This window comes from Bombina bombina, chromosome 5 (assembly GCF_027579735.1).
Source record: "Bombina bombina isolate aBomBom1 chromosome 5, aBomBom1.pri, whole genome shotgun sequence".
NCBI classification, from domain to species: Eukaryota; Metazoa; Chordata; class Amphibia; order Anura; family Bombinatoridae; genus Bombina; species Bombina bombina.
In genome coordinates this window covers 688,253,008-688,275,893 of record NC_069503.1, presented here as the reverse complement: position 1 = coordinate 688,275,893, position 22,886 = coordinate 688,253,008, and the positions used below count along the sequence as shown (strand labels likewise).

At 40.8% G+C, this 22,886-nt stretch overlaps 1 protein-coding gene across 1 annotated transcript in view; it reads right to left on the bottom strand.

The window, feature by feature from the left end:
• The window catches only part of EXOC2 (exocyst complex component 2), a 914,329-nt gene that overhangs the window by 50,324 nt on the left and 841,119 nt on the right, over positions 1-22,886 (bottom strand). The window contains 1 exon segment of the mRNA XM_053714663.1: positions 1,552-1,607. Coding sequence (XP_053570638.1) covers positions 1,552-1,607 — 56 coding nt within the window.

Sequence of the window (22,886 nt, the reverse complement as noted above, 5' to 3'; positions counted from 1 at the left end):
TTAACAAATCTGATATCAGAGAAAATGTTATAAAATTCATTCCACCAATATGTTTGTCATTCTACATGGGAAGCTGTTCATGACGGAGTGTCTGACCAATTTCCTTGTAAGAAGAAACTATAATCTTCAGGTAAAGTTATTAGGTCCTGTTTTCTCCTTTTTATTTCAAAAACGGTTCGCTTGTGTTTTTTTTATATTAATGCACTGTGACTCTTTTTTTGTTAATAATATATGTTCCTTTATTAAGTTTTGCCTTTGTCTAATTTGTCTAAAATAAATGTTAGGTGGTGGCCACATCAAGATAGTTTAGTGTGGGTAGCATTAAAGGGGAGTTTTGGGCATTTTTGTTGTGTTTGTTAATCCTTGTACCCACTGAACTAAGTCACAGGCTTGCCTGGAGTAGCTAGACTGTGACAAATTGGTTAAGGTGGAAAGGGTCTGTTAGCCCTTTCAGTGCTAAACAAGTGACTGGTGCAGAGTTGGTTAACCCTGGTCATCACAGGGCCCATCTGACAATGTAAGCACAGTGCCAAGGATCTGTAAAGAGCAGCACTCTGTAGACCAGGGGATTGGTGGGCATGCCCACATTTCACTTGGGAGGATGGTGGCACACTGGGAGAAGATTTTCACTGCCTGGCTGAACTCCTGTCAGCACTTCAAGTTTCACCAGCACTCTTTGCTGGAGGCAAAAAAAGAAATCATGAAAAGTGGGAAGGATTAAATCTTTGTTACGTGGGGTGTTTTGCCTCCTCCTATAGGATTGGACTTTAATCCGACATGTGATGGCTTGTGGACTCTCACCATCTTATGAAAGTAATACATATTGTCAAATTATAGAAAAGACTGCATTTTACAACTCTAAAGGAAGTTCTAGAGAGAAAAGCACTTACCATTTGTATATCAAGTGCATGGTATTCAAAATATTGCAAGATACATTGACAGAAAATAACCATTATAACTCTCAAGCCTATAGGTAAAGTTTACTTTCAGATGGCACAATTTTGTTGACCTTTCCTTTCTATTAATCTAACCCTAGCATAAGTATACTAAATCTTAATATTTTCTGCACTAGTTATCTCTCTTCTCTTTCAAATGAGCGGAGTCATTGGCATATGAATTTATTTTTGGCCAATATAAGTAAGACAGTTGAAGCACTGTTTTATGTTAACACTCTAAACCTATTGTCTAATATATTACTCCATCGTACCATTTTAACACTTCAATGATCCAACTCATAATCATCAAGACTTGAAAATCCAAAAAAAGGCTAAGAGTAAGATTTTATAACCTTTTTGAACTTGTGTCTAATGTTGAGATTCATTTTGTTTTACATTATACATCTCTGATGAAAGAAAACTATTAGCAATTAACCTCTTACCATATTTTGGTGAATCAATTGTTCCTAAAATGTCTGTGTATTTTTTTTCCTATGTGTAAACATACCATATTCATCACACACTGCCTGATTGATGAGTTTGTATTTTCCCTTTCTGATAGCTAATTCTTTTGAGTATAATTACACAAAGTATCTGTGCTCTCTCGCAATCTTACCTCTGCATGCACAGCTATGATGTTTACTAGGGCTTCCTTCAAATAGTTTCTTACACCTGAAAAACATAACAAAGAATAATTTAAATACTACATGTCAAGGGTGATAAAAATCAAAGCAACTTGTCAATATAATCATAACTAAACTATATAGCCATGCTCATTATTGCTTTAAAAAGATGATTACAACTCAGAAGTAAAATTCATAGTCACTAAAAAGATAAGAGTTTGGAAAATAGCCCACATATCTGTCTTTAAAGGATCTTTTAAAACATGAGGAAATAAGAATACTTAAAATGGTAGTCTGTACAAATCTATCCAAAAACACTGAGGCCTAGATTTAGAGTTCGGCGGTAAAAGGGCTGTTAACGCTCCGCAGGCTTTTTTCTGGCCGCACCATAAATTTAACTCTGGTATCGAGAGTTAAAACAAATGCTGCGTTAGGCTCCAAAAAAGGAGCGTAGGGCATTTTTACCGCAAAAGCAACTCTCGATACCAGAGTTGCTTACGGACGCGGCCAGCCTCAAAAACGTGCTCGTGCACGATTCTCCCATAGGAAACAATGGGACTGTTTGAGCTGAAAAAAAACCTAACACCTGCAAAAAAGCAGCGTTCAGCTCCTAACGCAGCCCCATTGTTTCCTATGGGGAAACACTTCCTACGTCTGCACCTAACACCCTAACATGAACCCCAAGTCTAAACACCCCTAACCTTACACTTATTAACCCCTAATCTTCCGCCCCCGCTATCGCTGACCCCTGCATTACAGTTTTAACCCCTAATCTTCCGCTCCGTAAACCGCCGCAACCTACGTTATCCCTATGTACCCCTAATCTGCTGCCCTAACATCGCCGACCCCTATGTTATATTTATTAACCCCTAATCTGCCCCCCACAACGTCGCCGACACCTGCCTACACTTATTAACCCCTAATCTGCCGAGCGGACCTGAGCGCTACTATAATAAAGTTATTAACCCCTAATCCGTCTCACTAACCCTATCATAAATAGTATTAACCCCTAATCTGCCCTCCCTAACATCGCCGACACCTACCTTCAATTATTAACCCCTAATCTTCCGATCGGAGCTCACCGCTATTCTAATAAATGTATTAACCCCTAAAGCTAAGTCTAACCCTAACACTAACACCCCCCTAACTTAAATATAATTTTAATCTAACGAAATAAATTAACTCTTATTAAATAACTTATTCCTATTTAAAGCTAAATACTTACCTGTAAAATAAATCCTAATATAGCTACAATATAAATTATAATTATATTATAGCTATTTTAGGATTAATATTTATTTTACAGGCAACTTGGTATTTATTTTAACCAGGTACAATAGCTATTAAATAGTTAAGAACTATTTAATAGTTACCTAGTTAAAATAATAACAAATTTACCTGTAAAATAAATCCTAACCTAAGATATAATTAAACCTAACACTACCCTATCAATAAAATAATTAAATAAAATACCTACAATTACCTACAATTAACCTAACACTACACTATCAATAAATTAAATAAACACAATTGCTACAAATAAATACAATTAAATAAACTAGCTAAAGTACATAAAATAAAAAAGAACTAAGTTACAGAAAATAAAAAAATATTTACAAACATAAGAAAAATATTACAACAATTTTAAACTAATTACACCTACTCTAAGCCCCCTAATAAAATAACAAAGCCCCCCAAAATAATAAATTCCCTACCCTATTCTAAATTTAAAAAGTTACAAGCTCTTTTACCTTACCAGCCCTGAACAGGGCCCTTTGCGGGGCATGCCCCAAGAAGTTCAGCTCTTTTGCCTGTAAAAGAAAACATACAATACCCCCCCCCCCCAACATTACAACCCACCACCCACATACCCCTAATCTAACCCAAACCCCCCTTAAATAAACCTAACACTAAGCCCCTGATGATCTTCCTACCTTGTCTTCACCATGCCAGGTTCACCGATCCGTCCTGGCTCCAAGATCTTCATCCAACCCAAGCGGGGGCTAGACATCCACTGAAGAAGTCCAGAAGAGGGTCCAAAGTCTTCCTCCTATCCGGCAAGAAGAGGACATCCGGACCGGCAAACATCTTCTCCAAGCGGCATCTTCGATCTTCTTCCATCCGGTGCGGAGCGGGTCCATCTTGAAGCAGGCGACGCGGATCCATCCTCTTCTTCCGATGTCTCCCGACGAATGACGGTTCCTTTAAGGGACGTCATCCAAGATGGCGTCCCTCGAATTCCGATTGGCTGATAGGATTCTATCAGCCAATCGGAATTAAGGTAGGAATTTTCTGATTGGCTGATGGAATCAGCCAATCAGAATCAAGTTCAATCCGATTGGCTGATCCAATCAGCCAATCAGATTGAGCTCGCATTCTATTGGCTGTTCCGATCAGCCAATAGAATGCGAGCTCAATCTGATTGGCTGATTGGATCGGCCAATCGGATTGAACTAGATTCTGATTGGCTGATTCCATCAGCCAATCAGAAAATTCCTACCTTAATTCCGATTGGCTGATAGAATCCTATCAGCCAATCGGAATTCGAGGGACGCCATCTTGGATGACGTCCCTTAAAGGAACCGTCATTCGTCGGGAGACATCGGAAGAAGAGGATGGATCCGCGTCGCCTGCTTCAAGATGGACCCGCTCCGCACCGGATGGAAGAAGATCGAAGATGCCGCTTGGAGAAGATGTTTGCCGGTCCGGATGTCCTCTTCTTGCCGGATAGGAGGAAGACTTTGGACCCTCTTCTGGACTTCTTCAGTGGATGTCTAGCCCCCGCTTGGGTTGGATGAAGATCTTGGAGCCAGGACGGATCGGTGAACCTGGCATGGTGAAGACAAGGTAGGAAGATCATCAGGGGCTTAGTGTTAGGTTTATTTAAGGGGGGTTTGGGTTAGATTAGGGGTATGTGGGTGGTGGGTTGTAATGTTGGGGGGGGGGGGGTATTGTATGTTTTCTTTTACAGGCAAAAGAGCTGAACTTCTTGGGGCATGCCCCGCAAAGGGCCCTGTTCAGGGCTGGTAAGGTAAAAGAGCTTGTAACTTTTTAAATTTAGAATAGGGTAGGGAATTTATTATTTTGGGGGGCTTTGTTATTTTATTAGGGGGCTTAGAGTAGGTGTAATTAGTTTAAAATTGTTGTAATATTTTTCTTATGTTTGTAAATATTTTTTTATTTTCTGTAACTTAGTTCTTTTTTATTTTTTGTACTTTAGCTAGTTTATTTAATTGTATTTATTTGTAGCAATTGTGTTTATTTAATTTATTGATAGTGTAGTGTTAGGTTAATTGTAGGTAATTGTAGGTATTTTATTTAATTATTTTATTGATAGGGTAGTGTTAGGTTTAATTATATCTTAGGTTAGGATTTATTTTACAGGTAAATTTGTTATTATTTTAACTAGGTAACTATTAAATAGTTCTTAACTATTTAATAGCTATTGTACCTGGTTAAAATAAATACCAAGTTGCCTGTAAAATAAATATTAATCCTAAAATAGCTATAATATAATTATAATTTATATTGTAGCTATATTAGGATTTATTTTACAGGTAAGTATTTAGCTTTAAATAGGATTAATTTATTTAATAAGAGTTAATTTATTTCGTTAGATTAAAATTATATTTAAGTTAGGGGGGTGTTAGTGTTAGGGTTAGACTTAGCTTTAGGGGTTAATACATTTATTAGAATAGCGGTGAGCTCCGATCGGAAGATTAGGGGTTAATAATTGAAGTTAGGTGTCGGCGATGTTAGGGAGGGCAGATTAGGGGTTAATACTATTTATGATAGGGTTAGTGAGGCGGGTTAGGGGTTAATAACTTTATTATAGTAGCGCTCAGGTCCGCTCGGCAGATTAGGGGTTAATAAGTGTAGGCAGGTGTCGGCGACGTTGAGGGGGGCAGATTAGGGGATAATAAATATAATATAGGGGTCGGCGGTGTTAGGGGTAGCAGATTAGGGGTACATAGGGATAACGTAGGTGGCGGCGCTTTGCGGTCGGAAGATTAGGGGTTAATTATTTTAAGTAGCTGGCGGCGATGTTGTGGGGGGCAGATTAGGGGTTAATAAATGTAATATAGGGGTCGGCGGGGTTAGGGGCAGCAGATTAGGGGTACATAAGTATAACGTAGGTGGCGGTCGGAAGATTAGGGGTTAAAATTTTTAATCGAGCTGCGGCGATGTGGGGGGACCTCGGTTTAGGGGTACATAGGTAGTTTATGGGTGTTAGTGTACTTTAGGGTACAGTAGTTAAGAGCTTTATAAACCGGCGTTAGCCAGAAAGCTCTTAACTCCTGCTATTTTCAGGCGGCTGGAATCTTGTCGTTAGAGCTCTAACGCTCACTGCAGAAACGACTCTAAATACCAGCGTTAGAAAGATCCCATTGAAAAGATAGGCTACGCAAATGGCGTAGGGGGATCTGCGGTATGGAAAAGTCGCGGCTGCAAAGTGAGCGTTAGACCCTTTAATCACTGACTCCAAATACCAGCGGGCGGCCAAAACCAGCGTTAGGAGCCTCTAACGCTGGTTTTGACGGCTACCGCCGAACTCTAAATCTAGGCCTGAGAAATTAATTTATGTAAATTAATTTATGTAAGATCATGGTTCTTTTAAATACCCTTATATCGCCTCTTAATGTGCAAGACTGCAATGGAATGTTTTGAATAAGTACTTTTAAAAGGTTCTCTCAACATTCTGGGAGTCTAAATAAAAGGAAATATTGAAATAGTGATCTTTAGGCCTAAGAAAGAGCTCTTATCACCTGATATTTGCTTAATAGTAAAATTATATTTAGAACTGAAGACCCTTCCCTCAAAAGGAACAAACAAATGTATGTTTAGAATGTACGTTCAAGAGTCCATCTGTCCTGTAGATTGCCTTATGTAAAGATGTTTTACAGCTTTACAGTGACTTATGGAAGGGCCCTCTGACTAGTATGATTTATGTAAATGTCCTCTAATTATTGACATCTGCAAATGTATACTTTAATGTTACAGCTCTGAGTAATATGTTGGCACTTTATTAATAAATAATGTTTATAGATATTATGTGATAACCATGTATTTATCAGCAGGCACTACTGAACTACTAGAGACCAATGATTTTGCAGCCATAAAACGAGAAACGATAAAGCATGTTACAGTGAAAAGCATCATTTAAATCTCTAAAGACCATCATGTACAAAACCAGATTCATTGTAGCTATTTAAATACGCTAATATTTTGAAGATGCTGTACGCCTGTTAGCATCAACAACATGACAGTGTTTGGACTTAAATGTACATTTTTGTGTGCGGACTACCATATGAAAAAGAAAATCCTGATTTTGGTCTAGGAAATCTATTAAGGCCAGTTAAAGGGACAGTCTACAATATAATTTTTATTGTTTTTTAAAAAAAAAAATATAATCCCTTTATTACCCATTCCCCAGTTTTGCATAACCAACAGTTATATTAATATATTTTTTACCTCTGTGAATACCTTATATCTAAGCATCTTCTGACAGACCCCTGATCACATAACTTTTGTATTTATTATCTATTGACTTGCATTTAGTACTGTGTTGTGCTGACTCCTAAATAACTCCATGGGCGTGAACACAATGTTATCTATATGGCCCACATGAACAACCACTCTCCTGTTGAGAAAAGCAAATAAAAAGCATGTGATAAGGCTTAGAAACAGGCAGAAATTTAGAGGTATACATGTTATAAAGTATATTGTTATAACAATGTTGGTTGTGCAAAGCTGGGGGATGGGTAGTAAAGGCATTATCTTTCTTTTTAAACAAAAACAATTTTAGTGTACACTGTCCCTTTAAGCTTTCCCATAACACATAAATGACACACTTTAAGCTGCCTTTGACAGGTTATAAACCTGGGAGGCTTATTCACCTCTCCTGTATACATAGGGGAGAACTAATATGCTCTTGCCATAAAAAAAAAAAGCAAACACTCACAAAACAAGTATACTCAATACTACATTGTACTTATTTGAGTGTAGTGGTATGCTGAGGCATTGTGGCAGGGTATAGCACCCAATAAGCAAGAGAAACAGAACTGTGATCACTGAAGAGGAAAAGATCAAGAACAATTATTTAAGCATAATATTGATACTTATGCTAAAGCTTTGTCAATCTATCTTCTGTAAAGCTAATCCTCAGGAGGGACATTTTTGTGCACAGAAATTGTATGACAATAATTGGCGTGAAAAAAGTCAGGTAATATTGAATGCGTTCATGAGTCAATTGGGTTGAACAGTGCATGAACAATGGATCCAATGATAAACAGTTACACTTTGACTAGTGCATGAAATAAAGGTTTAGAGAAAAAATGGGAATCTCAGAGCAATGGCACAGTATATGTATTCCAGTAGACGTTTTTAGAAAAGGGCCTGCATGCAATACCAGCCCTGGAAGTGGTCACGTGGTGGGTAGCAAATACACTGTAGTGAGATGGGTCTAAATTACACAGGTGTGCAATGAAAAATAAAATGTATGCTTATCTGATAAATTTCTTTGTTTCCGGACAGGGAGAGTCCACAAAGTCATTTCAATAACTAGTCAGATATTTACTCCTGGCCAGCAGGAGGCGGCAAAGAGCAAAAGTATCAAATTTGGAAAAAATATGCAGAAAGGACCATGTTGTCACCTTGCAAATCTGTTCCACAGAGGCTTCATTTTTGAAAGCCCAAGAAGAGGAGACAGCCCTAGTGGAATGAGCTGTAATTCTCTCAGGAGGCTGCTGTCCAGCAGTCTCATAAGCAAAAGGAATCATAAACGAACCAGAGAGAAAGAGAAGTAGAAGTGGCCTTCTGACCCTTACGCTTTTCTGAGAAAGAAACAAACAGGGCAGAAAACTGGCGAAAATCCTTAGTAGCCTGTAGGTAAAATTTGAGAGCACGCGCAACATCCAAGTTATGCAACAGACGATCCTTATGAGAAGGAGGATTAGGACAGAGAGAAGGGACAACAATATTTCTATCCGAAACCACCTTAGGGAGAAACCCCAATTTAGTACTAAGAACCGCCTTATCCGCATGAAAAATAAGGTAAGGCGAATCGCAATGCTAAGCCGAGAGTTCTGAAACTCTCAGATCAAAAGAAATAGCGATTAGAAACAAAACCTTCCAAGATAAAAGCTTAATATCTATGGAATGCATTGGCTCAAACGGAGCCTGCTGCAAAACTCTAAGAACTAGGTTAAGGCTCCAAGGAGGAGCAACAGGTTTAAACACAGGCCTGATTCTGACCAGGGCCTGACAAAAAACATAATTTATGCTTACCTGATAAATTCCTTTCTTCTGTTGTGCGATCAGTCCACGGGTCATCATTACTTCTGGGATATAACTCCTCCCCAACAGGAAATGCAAGAGGATTCACCCAGCAGAGCTGATATAGCTCCTCCCCTCTACGTCAGTCCCAGTCATTCGACCAAGAATCAACGAGAAAGGAGTAACCAAGGGTGAAGTGGTGACTGGAGTATAATTTAAAAGATATTTACCTGCCTTAAAAAACAGGGCGGGCCGTGGACTGATCGCACAACAGAAGAAAGGAATTTATCAGGTAAGCATAAATTATGTTTTCTTCTGTTATGTGCGATCAGTCCACGGGTCATCATTACTTCTGGGATACCAATACCAAAGCAAAAGTACACGGATGACGGGAGGGATAGGCAGGCTCATTATACAGAAGGAACCACTGCCTGAAGAACCTTTCTCCCAAAAATAGCCTCCGAAGAAGCAAAAGTGTCAAATTTGTAAAATTTGGAAAAAGTATGAAGCGAAGACCAAGTTGCAGCCTTGCAAATCTGTTCAACAGAGGCCTCATTCTTAAAGGCCCAAGTGGAAGCCACAGCTCTAGTGGAGTGAGCTGTAATTCTTTCAGGAGGCTGCTGTCCAGCAGTCTCATAGGCTAAACGTATTATGCTACGAAGCCAGAAAGAGAGAGAGGTAGCAGAAGCTTTTTGACCTCTCCTCTGTCCAGAATAAACGACAAACAGGGAAGAAGTTTGGCGAAAATTTTTAGTTGCCTGCAAGTAGAACTTGAGGGCACGAACTACATCCAGATTGTGTAGAAGACGTTCCTTCTTTGAAGAAGGATTTGGGCACAAGGATGGAACAACAATCTCTTGATTGATATTCCTGTTAGTAACTACCTTAGGTAAGAACCCAGGTTTAGTACGCAGAACTACCTTATCTGAGTGAAAAATCAGATAAGGAGAATCACAATGTAATGCTGATAACTCAGAGACTCTTCGAGCCGAGGAAATAGCCATTAAAAACAGAACTTTCCAAGATAACAATTTTATATCAATGGAATGAAGGGGTTCAAATGGAACACCTTGTAAAACGTTAAGAACTAAGTTTAAACTCCATGGCGGAGCAACGGCTTTAAACACAGGCTTGATCCTAGCTAAAGCTTGACAAAAGGCCTGGACGTCTGGATTTTCTGACAGACGCCTGTGTAACAAGATGGACAGAGCTGAAATCTGTCCCTTTAATGAACTAGCCGATAAACCCTTTTCTAAACCTTCTTGTAGAAAAGACAATATCCTAGGGATCCTAACCTTACTCCAGGAGTAACGTTTGGATTCGCACCAGTATAGGTATTTGCGCCATATTTTATGGTAAATCTTTCTGGTAACAGGCTTCCTAGCCTGGATCAGGGTATCAATAACCGACTCAGAAAAACCACGCTTTGATAAAATCAAGCGTTCAATTTCCAAGCAGTCAGTTTCAGAGAAGTTAGATTTTGATGTTTGAATGGACCCTGTATCAGAAGGTCCTGTCTCAGAGGTAGAGACCAAGGTGGACAGGATGACATGTCCACTAGATCTGCATACCAAGTCCTGCGTGGCCATGCAGGCGCTATTAGAATCACAGATGCTCTCTCTTGTTTGATTTTCGCAATCAATCGAGGAAGCAGCGGGAAGGGTGGAAACACATAAGCCATCCCGAAGTTCCAAGGTGCTGTCAAAGCATCTATCAGAACCGCTCCCGGATCCCTGGATCTGGACCCGTAGTGAGGAAGTTTGGCGTTCTGGCGAGACGCCATGAGATCTATCTCTGGTTTGCCCCAACGTCGAAGTATTTGGGCAAAAATCTCCGGATGAAGTTCCCACTCTCCCGGATGAAAAGTCTGGCGACTCAAAAAATCCGCCTCCCAGTTCTCCACTCCCGGGATGTGGATTGCTGACAGGTGGCAAGAGTGAGACTCTGCCCAGCGAATTATCTTTGATACTTCCATCATTGCTAGGGAGCTTCTTGTCCCTCCCTGATGGTTGATGTAAGCTACAGTCGTGATATTGTCCGACTGAATCCTGATGAACCCCTGAGTTGTTAATTGGGGCCAAGCTAGAAGGGCATTGAGAACTGCCCTCAATTCCAGAATGTTTATTGGAAGGAGACTCTCCTCCTGATTCCATAATCCCTGAGTCTTCAGAGAATTCCAGACAGCGCCCCAACCTAGCAGGCTGGCGTCTGTTGTTACGATTGTCCAGTCTGGCCTGCTGAATAGCATCCCCCTGGACAGGTGTGGCCGATAAAGCCACCATAGAAGAGAATTTCTGGTCTCTTGATTCAGATTCAGGGTAGGGGACAAATCTGAGTAATCCCCATTCCACTGACTTAGCATGCACAATTGCAGCGGTCTGAGGTGTAGGCGTGCAAAAGGTACTATGTCCATTGCCGCTACCATTAAGCCGATCACCTCCATGCATTGAGCTACTGACGGGTGTTGAATGGAATGAAGGACACGGCATGCATCCTGAAGCCTTGTTAACCTGTCTTCTGTCAGGTAAATCTTCATTTCTACAGAATCTATAAGAGTCCCCAAGAATGGAACTCTTGTGAGAGGAAAAAGAGAACTTTTCTTTTCGTTCACTTTCCATCCATGCGACCTTAGAAATGCCAGAACTAACTCTGTATGAGACTTGGCAGTTTGAAAGCTTGAAGCTTGTATTAGAATGTCGTCTAGGTACGGAGCTACCGAAATCCCTCGCGGTCTTAGTACCGCCAGAAGGGCCCCCAGAACCTTTGTGAAGATTCTTGGGGCCGTAGCCAATCCGAATGGAAGAGCTACAAACTGGTAGTGCCTGTCTAGGAAGGCAAACCGTAGATACCGTTGATGATCTTTGTGAATCGGTATGTGAAGGTAAGCATCTTTTAAATCCACTGTGGTCATGTACTGACCCTTTTGGATCATAGGTAAGATTGTCCGAATAGTTTCCATTTTGAACGATGGAACTCTTAGGAATTTGTTTAGAATCTTTAAATCTAAGATTGGCCTGAAAGTTCCCTCTTTTTTGGGAACCACAAACAGGTTTGAGTAGAACCCTTGTCCTTGTTCCGACCGCGGAACTGGATGGATCACTCCCATTAATAACAGATCTTGTACACAGCGTAGAAACGCTTCTTTCTTTATCTGGTTTGTTGACAACCTTGACAGATGAAATCTCCCTTTTGGGGGAGATAATTTGAAGTCTAGAAGGTATCCCTGAGATATGATCTCCAGCGCCCAGGGATCCTGAACATCTCTTGCCCAGGCCTGAGCGAAGAGAGAAAGTCTGCCCCCCACTAGATCCGGTCCCGGATCGGGGGCTCTCGGTTCATGCTGTCTTTGGGGCAGCAGCAGGTTTCCTGGCCTGTTTGCCCTTATTCCAGGACTGGTTAGGTTTCCAGCCTTGCCTGTAACGAGCAACAGCTCCTTCCTGTTTTGGTGCAGTGGAGGTTGACGCTGCTCCAGGTTTGAAATTCCGAAAGGGACGAAAATTAGACTGTCTAGCCTTAGCTTTGGCTTTGTCTTGAGGTAGGGCGTGGCCCTTACCTCCTGTAATGTCAGCGATAATTTCTTTCAACCCGGGCCCAAATAAAGACTGCCCCTTGAAAGGTATATTAAGTATAATCACCATAGTCCTCTCACACATCCTATCTAGTCGTTGGGTGCAAGAGAATGACTGGGACTGACGTAGAGGGGAGGAGCTATATCAGCTCTGCTGGGTGAATCCTCTTGCATTTCCTGTTGGGGAGGAGTTATATCCCAGAAGTAATGATGACCCGTGGACTGATCGCACATAACAGAAGAAAGATTGAACATCTGGCACATCCGCCAGACGCTTATGTAAAATAATAGATAATACAGAAATCTGACCTTTCAGAGAATGGACTGACAACCCTTTCTCCAGACCATCCCAGAGAAAAGACAAAAACTAAATTTATGCTTACCTGATAAATTGATTTCTTCTATGGTAAGACGAGTCCACGGATTCATCCTTTACTTGTGGGATATTATCCTTCCCTACAGGAAGTGGCAAAGAGCACCACAGCAGAGCTGTCTATATAGCTCCTCCCTTAGCTTCACCCCCCAGTCATTCGACCGAAGGTACAGGAAGAAAAAGGAGAAACTACAAGGTGCAGAGTTGACTGAGTTTATATAAAAAAATACAATCTGTCTTAAAATGACAGGGCGGGCCGTGGACTCGTCTTACCATAGAAGAAATCAATTTATCAGGTAAGCATAAATTTAGTTTTCTTCTATAAAGGTAAGACGAGTCCACAGATTCATCCTTTACTTGTGGGATACAATACCAAAGCTACAGGACACGGATGAACAGGAGGGACAAGACAGATGGTTAAACAGAAGGCACCACGGCTTGAAGAACTTTTCTCCCAAAAACAGCCTCCGAAGAAGCAAAGGTATCAAATTTGTAAAATTTGGAAAAGGTATGAAGCGAAGACCAAGTCGTAACCTTACAAATCTGTTCAACAGAAGCATTTTTAAAAGCCCATGTGGAAGCCACCGCTCTAGTAGAGTGAGCTGTAATTCTTTCAGGAGGCTGATGTCCAGCAGTCTCGTATGCCAAACGGATGATGCTATTCAGCCAAAAGGCAAGAGAGGTAGCCATAGCTTTTTGACCTCTACGTTTTCCAGAATAGACAACAAACAAAGAAGATGTTTGACGGAAATCTTTGGTCGCTTGCAAGTAAAACTTCAAAGCACGAACCACGTCCAAGTTGTGCAACAGGCGCTCCTTCTTAGAGGAAAGATTAGGACACAGAGAATGAACAACAATTTCCTGATTGATATTCCTATTAGTAACAACCTTAGGAAGGAATCCAGGTTTGGTACGCAAAACCACCTTATCAGCATGGAAAACAAGATAAGGCGAGTCGCATTGCAATGCAGATAGTTCAGAAACTCTTTGAGCCGAAGAGATAGCAACTAAAAACAGAACTTTCCAAGATAGAAGCTTAATATCTATGGAATGCATAGGTTCAAACGGAACACCTTGAAGAACTTTAAGAACTAAATTCAAACTCCATAGCGGAGCAACAGGTTTAAACACAGGCTTGATTCTAAATAAAGCCTGACAGAATGACTGAACGTCTGGAACATCTGCCAGACGCTAGTGCAGTAGAATTGATAAAGCAGATATGTCCCTTTAAGGAACTAGCTGATAGCCCCTTCTCCAATCCTTCTTGGAGAAAAGACAAAATCCTAGGAATCCTGATCTTACTCCATAAGTAGCCTTTGGATTCGCACCAATAAAGATATTTACGCCATATCTTATGATAATTTTTCCTGGTGACAGGCTTTCAAGCCTGAATCAAGGTATCTATGACCGACTCAGAGAAACCCCGCTTAGATAAAATCAAGCGTTCAATCTCCATGCTGTCAGCTGCAGAGAAATTAGATTTGGATGTTGGAACGGACCTTGAATAAGAAGGTCCTGTCTCAGTGGCAGTTTCCACGGTAGCAGAGATGACATTTCCACCAGATCTGCATACCAAGTCCTGCGTGGCCACGCAGGTGCTATCAAAATCACAGAAGCTCTCTCCTGTTTGATTCTGGCAATCAAACGAGGAAGGAGAGGAAATGGTGGAAACACGTAAGCCAGGTTGAACGACAGGGTACTGCTAGAGCATCTATCAATACTGCCTGAGGATCCCTTGACCTGGACCCGTAACAAGGAAGTTTGGCGTTCTGACGAGACGCCATCAGATCCAATTCTGGTGTGCCCCATTGCTGAATCAATTGTGCAAACACCTCTGGATGGAGTTCCCACTCCCCCGGATGAAAAGTCTGACGACTTAGAAAATCCGCTTCCCAGTTCTCCCCTCCTGGGATATAGATTGCCGATAGATGGCAAGAGTGAGTCTCTGCCCATCAAATTATTTTGGTAACCTCTATCATCGATAGAGAACTCATTGTTCCCCCTTGATGATTGATATATGCTACAGTCGTGATATTGTCCGACTGGAATCTTATGAATTTGGCCGAAGCCAGCTGGGGCCACGCCTGAAGCGCATTGAATATCGCTCTCAGTTCTAGAATATTTATCGGGAGGAGAGCCTCCTCCTGAGTCCACAAACCCTGTGCTTTCAGGGAATTCCAGACTGCACCCCAGCCCAATAGGCTGGAGTCCGTCGTCACTATGACCCACGCTGGCCTGCGGGAACAGATGATCCTGTGACAACCACCAAAGAAGAGAGTCTCTGGTCTCTTGATCCAGATTTATCTGAGGAGATAAATCTGCATAATCCCCATTCCACTGTTTGAGCATGCATAGTTGCAGTGGTCTGAGATGCAAGCGAGCAAACGGAACTATGTCCATTGCCACTACCATTAGTCCGATTACCTCCATACACTGAGCCACTGACGGCCGAGGAATGGAATGAAGAGCTCGGCAGGTGTTTAAAATCTTTAATTTCCGGACCTCCGTCAGAAAAATCTTCATGTCCACCGAATCTATCAGAGTTCCCAGGAATGGAACTCTTGTGAGAGGGATAAGAGATCTTAGAAAAGCCAACACGATGTCCGTGTGAGACTTGGCTAGTTGGTAAGTCGACGCCTGAATTGAGATATCGTCCAGATAAGGCGCAACTGCTATGCCCCGTGGCCTTAGAACCGCCAGAAGGGACCATAGCACCTTTGTGAAAATTCTGGGAGCTGTGGCCAACCCGAAGGGAAGAGCCACAAACTGGTAATGCTTGTCCAGAAAGGCGAACCTGAGGAACTGGTGATGATCTTTGTGGATAGGAATGTGTAGATACGCATCCTTTAAGTCCACGGTGGTCATATTTTGACCCTCCTGGATCATTGGCAAAATAGTCCGAATGGTCTCCATCTTGAAGGAGGAATTTGTTTAGGATCTTGAGATCCAAAATTGGTCTGAAAGTTCCGTCTTTTTTGGGAACCACAAACAGATTGGAGTAGAACCCTTGCCCCTGTTCTGTTTCCCGAACTGGACAGATCACTCCCATGGAATATAGGTCTTCTACACAACGTAAGAACGCCTCTCTTTTTGTCTGGTTTACAGACAATTGAGAAAGATGGAATCTCCCTCTTGGGGGAGAATTTTTGAACTCTAGAAGATACCCCTGGGTTACTATTTCTAAAGCCCAGGAGTCCTGAACGTCTCTTGCCCAAGCCTGAGCGAAGAGAGAAAGTCTGCCCCCTACTAGATCCGGTCCAGGATCGGGGGCTACCCCTTCATGCTGTCTTGGTGGCAGCAGCGGGCTTCTTGGCCTGTTTACCCTTGTTCCATGTCTGGTTAGGTCTCCAGACTGACTTGGATTAAGCAAAATTCCCCTCTTGCTTTGCGGCAGGGGAAGAGGTAGAGGGACCACCTTTGAAGTTCCGAAAGGAACGAAAATTAATTTGTTTGGTCCGAATAGGGTCTTACCCTTGAAAGGGATGGCTAAAAGCTTAGCTTTTGATGACACATCAGCAGACCAGGACTTAAGCCATAACGCTCTACTCGCTAAAATGGCAATACCTGAATTCTTCGCCTCTAATTTAGCCAATTAAAAAGCGGCATCGGTAATGAAAGAATTAGCTAGCTTGAGTGCCCTAATTCTATCCAGAATATCATCTAATAGGGTCTCAACCTGAAGAGCCTCTTCCAGAGCCTTGAACCAAAAGGACGCTGCAGTAGTTACAGGAACAATGTACGCTATAGGTTGGAGAAGAAAACGTTGGTGAACAAATATTTTCTTCAGAAGACCCTCTAATTTTTTATTCCTAGTACTTAGAGTAGGCAAAGAGAATGACTGGGGGGTGGAGCTAAGGGAGGAGCTATATAGACAGCTCTGCTGTGGTGCTCTTTGCCACTTCCTGTAGGGAAGGATAATATCCCACAAGTAAAGGATGAATACGTGGACTCGTCTTACCTTTATAGAAGAAATTCTAGGAATCCTGACCCTACTCCAAGAGTAGCCCCTCGATTCCCACCAATAAAGGTATTTACGCCATACCTTATAATAAATTTTACGAGTAACAGGCTTGCGAGCCTGAAGCATTGTATCAATGACTGACTCAGAAAACCCAGCCAGAACTAAGCGTTCAATCTCCATGCAGTCAGCTTCAGAGAAACGAGATTTGGATGGAGGAAAGGACCGTGAGTTAGAAGTCCTCCAAAGAGGAAGAGATGACATCTTCACTAGATCTGCAAACCAGATCCTGCGAGGCCATGCAGTGGCTATTAGAATTACAGATGTTCTCTCCTGTTTGATACGAACAATGACTAGTGGAAGGTGAGCAAATGGAGGCTCCAAAGCCTAACAAACTGGTGTCCATGGTCACAATCACCCAGGAGGGTCTCTGGAAGCTTGTGCATATCTATCCTCTGGGACAGATCTGAATGGTCTCCGTTCCATTGTCTGAGCATGCCTAATTGCAGCGCTCTCAAATGGAATTGAGCAAAGGGAACAGACTGTAGAGAGAGACAAGAAGAGAGATTATGGATTTTCTGACCTCCGTCAGAAAAATCTTCATAGATAGGGAATCTATGACAGTCCCTAAGAAACACACCCTTGTAGCTGGAACAAGAGAACTCGTCTCCAGATTCAGTTTCCATCTGTGGGAACGTAGAAAAGACAACAAGATCTCTGTATGAGAGTTTGCTTGTTGAAAAGAATGTGCCTGAACCAATATGTCATCCAGGTAAGGCGCCAACGCTATTCCCTGAGACCTGACAACTGCTAAGAGAGCCCCCAGAACATTTGAGAAAATCCTGGGAGCTATGGCAAGGCCAAAAGGAAGAGCAACAAACTGAAAGTGCTTGTCTAGAAAAGAAAATCTCAGGAACTGGTGATGATTCCTGTGGGTGGGAACATGAAGATATGCGTCCTTCAGGTCTATGGTCATCATGAACTGACCCTCTTGGGCCAAAGGAAGAATGGAACTAATGGTTTCCATTTTTAAGGACGGTACCCTGAGCAACTTGTTGAGACACTTTAGGTCTAAAACGGGTCGAAAAGTTCCCTCTTTTTTGGGAACCACAAACGGATTTGAATAGAATCCTAGCCCCCATTCCCTCACTGGAACAATCACTCCCAGGGAGAAATGGTCCTGAACGCAGCTTAAGAATGCCTCTCTTTTTACCTGATCCGCAGATAACCTTGAGAGGAGAAATTTGCCCCTGGGAGGAGGAGATTTGAATTCTATTTTGTAACCCTGAGATACTATGTCAACAGCCCAAGGATCTGGAACATCTCGTATCCACACTTGACGAAACAAGGAAAGTCTTCCCCCCACTTGATTCAATCCCGAACCAGGGGCAGACCCTTCATGCTGACTTAGTCTCAGATGAGGACTTTTTTTGATTGCTTCCCCTTATTCCAAGTCTGATCGGGTCACCAAGAGGACTTGGACTGCTCCTGCTTGGAGGAGGGAGAAGAAGACTTTTGACCTTTGAAGTTACGAAAGGAACGAAAATTAGAACTCTTAGGTCTATTCTTGTTGTCTTGTGGTAGAAAGGACCCTTGCCACCCGTAATTTCAGAAATTATCTCCGCCAGACCAGGACCAAACAGGGTCTTACCCTTGTAAGGTAGCGACAGGAGCTTGGACTTGGAGGTAACATCAGCTGACCAAGATTTCAGCAACAGAGCCCTGCGGGCTAGGACAGTGAAGCCAAACATTTTGGCTTCTAGTCCAATGACTTGCATGTTAGCATCAGAGATCAAGGAATTGGCTAGTTTGAGAGCCTTAATCCTATCTTGGATCTCCTCCAACAGAGTCTCCTCTAAAATCAATTCGGACAAAGCATTGCACCAATAAGATGCTGAACTTGTAACTGTGGCAATACAAACTGCAGGTTGCCATTGTAGACCCTGATGAACATACATTTTCTTTAAATAAGCCTCCAGCTTTTTGTCCATGGGATCCTTAAAAAACAGCTATCCTCAATAGGAATTGTGGTTCTTTTAGCCAGAGTAGAAATAGCCCCTTCTACTTTAGGCACCGTGTGCCATGAGTCTCAAATGGAGTCAGCAAAAGGAAACATATTTTTAAAAACGTGAGACTGGGAGAAAGGTATCCCTGGCTTATCCTATTCCTGTGCAATGATCTCCGACATACGGTCTGGAACAGGGGAAATTTCCACAGAGGAAGGAACATCATAGTATTTGTTAAGCTTACTAGATTTCTTAGGGTTGACAGCGACAGAAGAATTGGAGTCATCCAAAGTAGCCAGTACCTCCTTTTGCAGTAAACAAAGGTGTTCAAGCTTAAATCTGAAGTGTATTCCTTCAGAATCAGTCAAAGAATTTATACTGTCCGAATATGAGATTTCACCCTCAGAAGCTACAGAGGTATCCTTCTCATCAGACTTATGAGGGAGGTCAACCTGCGCAGCAGCAGACTGGACAGACACTGTACACTCAGAAAAATGTTTAGATTTCCTCTTGCGCTTCCCATCATGGGAAAAAGCAGATAAATCCACAGATACCGAAGATATCAGTGCGGCAAAATATATTGGCAAATAAACTCCTCCAGGAGGCTGAGAGGAACTGCAGGGCACTGTATGTGAAGCCCTTGAGGTATGGGGCGTGTGAGGAGAACAGCATCATCCTGAGAGACATTAGGCTCAGAAACAAGTAATTTGTCTTTACATTTTAATGCTTTTTCTAAACATGAGGAACAAAATTGCATAGGTAAGACAATTTGGGCCTCCAAACATAATAAGCATTTATCAAAAGGAACAGACTCCTATTCATTATCCATAGCTGATAAAAGCCCAAAAACTAAGGAATATCACTTTAAGAAAAATAAGTTTTTTCTTCAAAACACTAGGCAAATAAAAAATACACCTCTATACCTCAGAAGCTGAGGTGCCCTACTGTAACCTTCAGAGACTGAACAAACTAAGGAATCTCCAGTCAGTCAGACGATATCTCACAGCCACAACGAAGAGAAACTCACAGAAATGACGTTTCGCTCTCAGAAGCGGAAGATCGGGAAGTCACGTGAGCGGCATCAAAAGAAACTGTGCAATAATAATAAAATAAAAAAAGTGTGTTTCATACTCTGAAGTAAAAAACGTAACCGTTTCAAACATTCCCCACATGAAATGTTATGAAATTAAAAATCATATAGCCATAAGGTCAGAGGCCGTCCCAAACCTATAAGGAAGGCCGTTAACCCTTTAGTCTCTTTTTAAATACAAATAGTGCCTGCAAACTGCCCCAAAGAATCCTCAATAAAGGATTATATATGTCCCATGAAATTAATGCAGAATTAAAATAGATAGTGTAAGTCTCCAGTACCTAGAAGACAAAAGCACCTACCTGCAAATCTAGCTGTCGGGCAGGAAGACAGCTCACAAAGCGTGAAAGGACACATACTCCTTACAGAGACCTGTAGAAAATGAAAGACCAGAGTAACAAACTCTGGCTTTCTATACCGAGGGCAGCAAATACGTTAGAAAACCAAGCAAAGACAGTCTCGACACTTTCTAACTGCTTAAAAGCCACCACTACTCTTACTTAAGAGATTGACGTGGACACAGCTAAACCCAAATCCTTGCTTGCAAATCCTCTAAGCCAATAGAAACCTAAGACAGCTCTATTGAAAGCCAAGCATAGAGGTAAACTGTATGAAATATGGGCTGTTGCTACTCAAAATCACGAGGCAGAAGTAGCATATGTATGTTGTCATGTGACATTTTTCACACCTCAAGCATCCATACTGAATGAAATTATTTGAAAACAACACAGAAGTGTCTTAGCCACACATATCTGCACCTAAAGACACTAAAAAAAAAACTCCAGCACAGTGGAGAAAGTATACATTTTGTGTATGGTATAGATTCTTTATCAACCCAGCAACATAGCATAAAAGAGAACAATTTCACATTTTATTTACAGTTTTAAAACTTCTTAAACTTTATTTAAATGAATAAATTGCAAACCATACATGGTTTTCACATAATATAGGTTATTATTATACGTTTTTCATGCAAAGGTACACATTTGCATGTTAGCAGATAAAAATGGACAGTCTATTTGAAAATTATTATTGTTTAAAAAGATAGATAATCCCTTTATTACACATTCCAGTTCTGCATAAGCAACACTGTTATATTAATATACTTTTTACCTCTGTGATTACCTTGTATCTAAGCCTCTGCAGACTGCCCCCTTATCTCAGTTCTTTTGACACATATGCATTTTAGCCAATAAGTGCTGTCTCATAAATAACTCCACAGGAGTGAGCACAATGTTATCTATATGACACAAATGAACTAGCACTGAGATAAGAGGTCTCTTTAACGGTTTAAAAATCAGTTTGAGCCTACCTAGGTTTAGCTTTTAAAAAAGAATACCAAGAGAACAATGCAAATTTGATGATAAAAGTAAATTGGAAAGTTGCTTAAATTTGCATGCCCTATCTGAATCATGAAAGTTTAATTTTGACTCGACTGTCCCTTTAAGCTTCACTTATATGAATACCTATTGTAGCAAAATAGGAAAAGTACTCATCCTGCAGAAAAAACAAATAAACAAAAACAAAACCACACCACCATAATTTAGACAATGGACAAAGAGCACACATAATTAGGGCTAGATTACAAGTGGCATCCTATTTAGGCCTTTCGCTTGTGCGCAAACACAGCTGGAAGTAAACTTTTAACGCGGACTGGTTAGCGCTTGTATCACAAGTATATATGTGTATATACATGTGTATATGTATGTGTGTATATATATATATATATAAAAACACATAAATACACATGTATATACATACATACACATATTTATTTAGAAAAAAATAAAATAAATATATATCTATATATATATCTATATATATCTATATATATCTATCTATATATATATATATATATATTATAACCCTTTGCAGTCTTTATCCCATTTACCCCTTTTAACCCTTATAATTCTTTTAAATATATATTTTATTGATACTTGTTTATCAGATAGCGTTTATATGAGTCCAACACTTTATTTTAATGCATTTATGTTGTGTTTGGTGCAACTACTTTTTAAGTCACACTAACCAGATGAGTGCAAATTTAGTTCTCGCTTGAGCAAATCAATTTACTTTCAACTCGCGGGCATGATATTACTTACTGTTACACGAGCTAACAATAGCACGCCACTTGTAATCTAGCCCTTATTAATTAAAATGTGTTGCATTTTTTCTTCTTACTAGGGGTAAACCTCTGAGACATTTTTGAAGTACTTAAGGTTTTAAGTAAACCTAAATGACAAGGTTTGTGGGTAAGTTTTAAAGAAGTTAATAAAACAAAGACTTTCATATTGAGGAATTACTTCACACTTTGCCTTCTGCATATGCAGCATCTAACAGTGTGCAAAGCACGTCTTTTTGAAGAGTATGGAAATGCATATTTGTTAGAGATATTAAAACCACATTTGAAATTCACAGCAGTGCATTTCAGATTTGATCAAATTCAGTTTGCAATATTCTTGTATTTGAAAAAAAAAAAGGCTTCTTTCAAAAGCTTTCACAGCTTTTGGAATAATGTTTGTTATGCATGTGATCCACTGACAATAGTGTACATGCTTGGACTGCCTCTAGTAACAATATAAAGGCAATAATTATGGTTATATAATTTATGACCCTGAAACAACATTTCTATCAATATTTTTTTAGCAGTCTTTTTGGGTCAAAAGCCATTTTAGGTAATATAAAAAAGACTTTTGCCATTCCTATTTGTTTTTAGAACATAAATACACTGTATTTCACAGCCTATACTTTAGAACAGGGCTCTTATAGCTTTTTTTCCCCAAGACCCAGTGCCATGATCCCCAAGACAGAACATACAGTGATCTGAGATGTCATCGCAGAAAATGCAGCATATCTGCAGAAAGAACAGAACCCATGCAGGAATTGTTAGACTTGGTGCTTTAACTTTGCAGCTATACTCTTCAAACAGAGCTGTGTTCTGGCTGCACTGTTTAAGAGTCCCAGTGCATCAAGAGAAAAGTGCTGTTTGAAGTTAACAGACAAATATGCAGTAGCACTCTATATCAGCAGTGCATTGATTATTAAAGTGTCAGTAAAC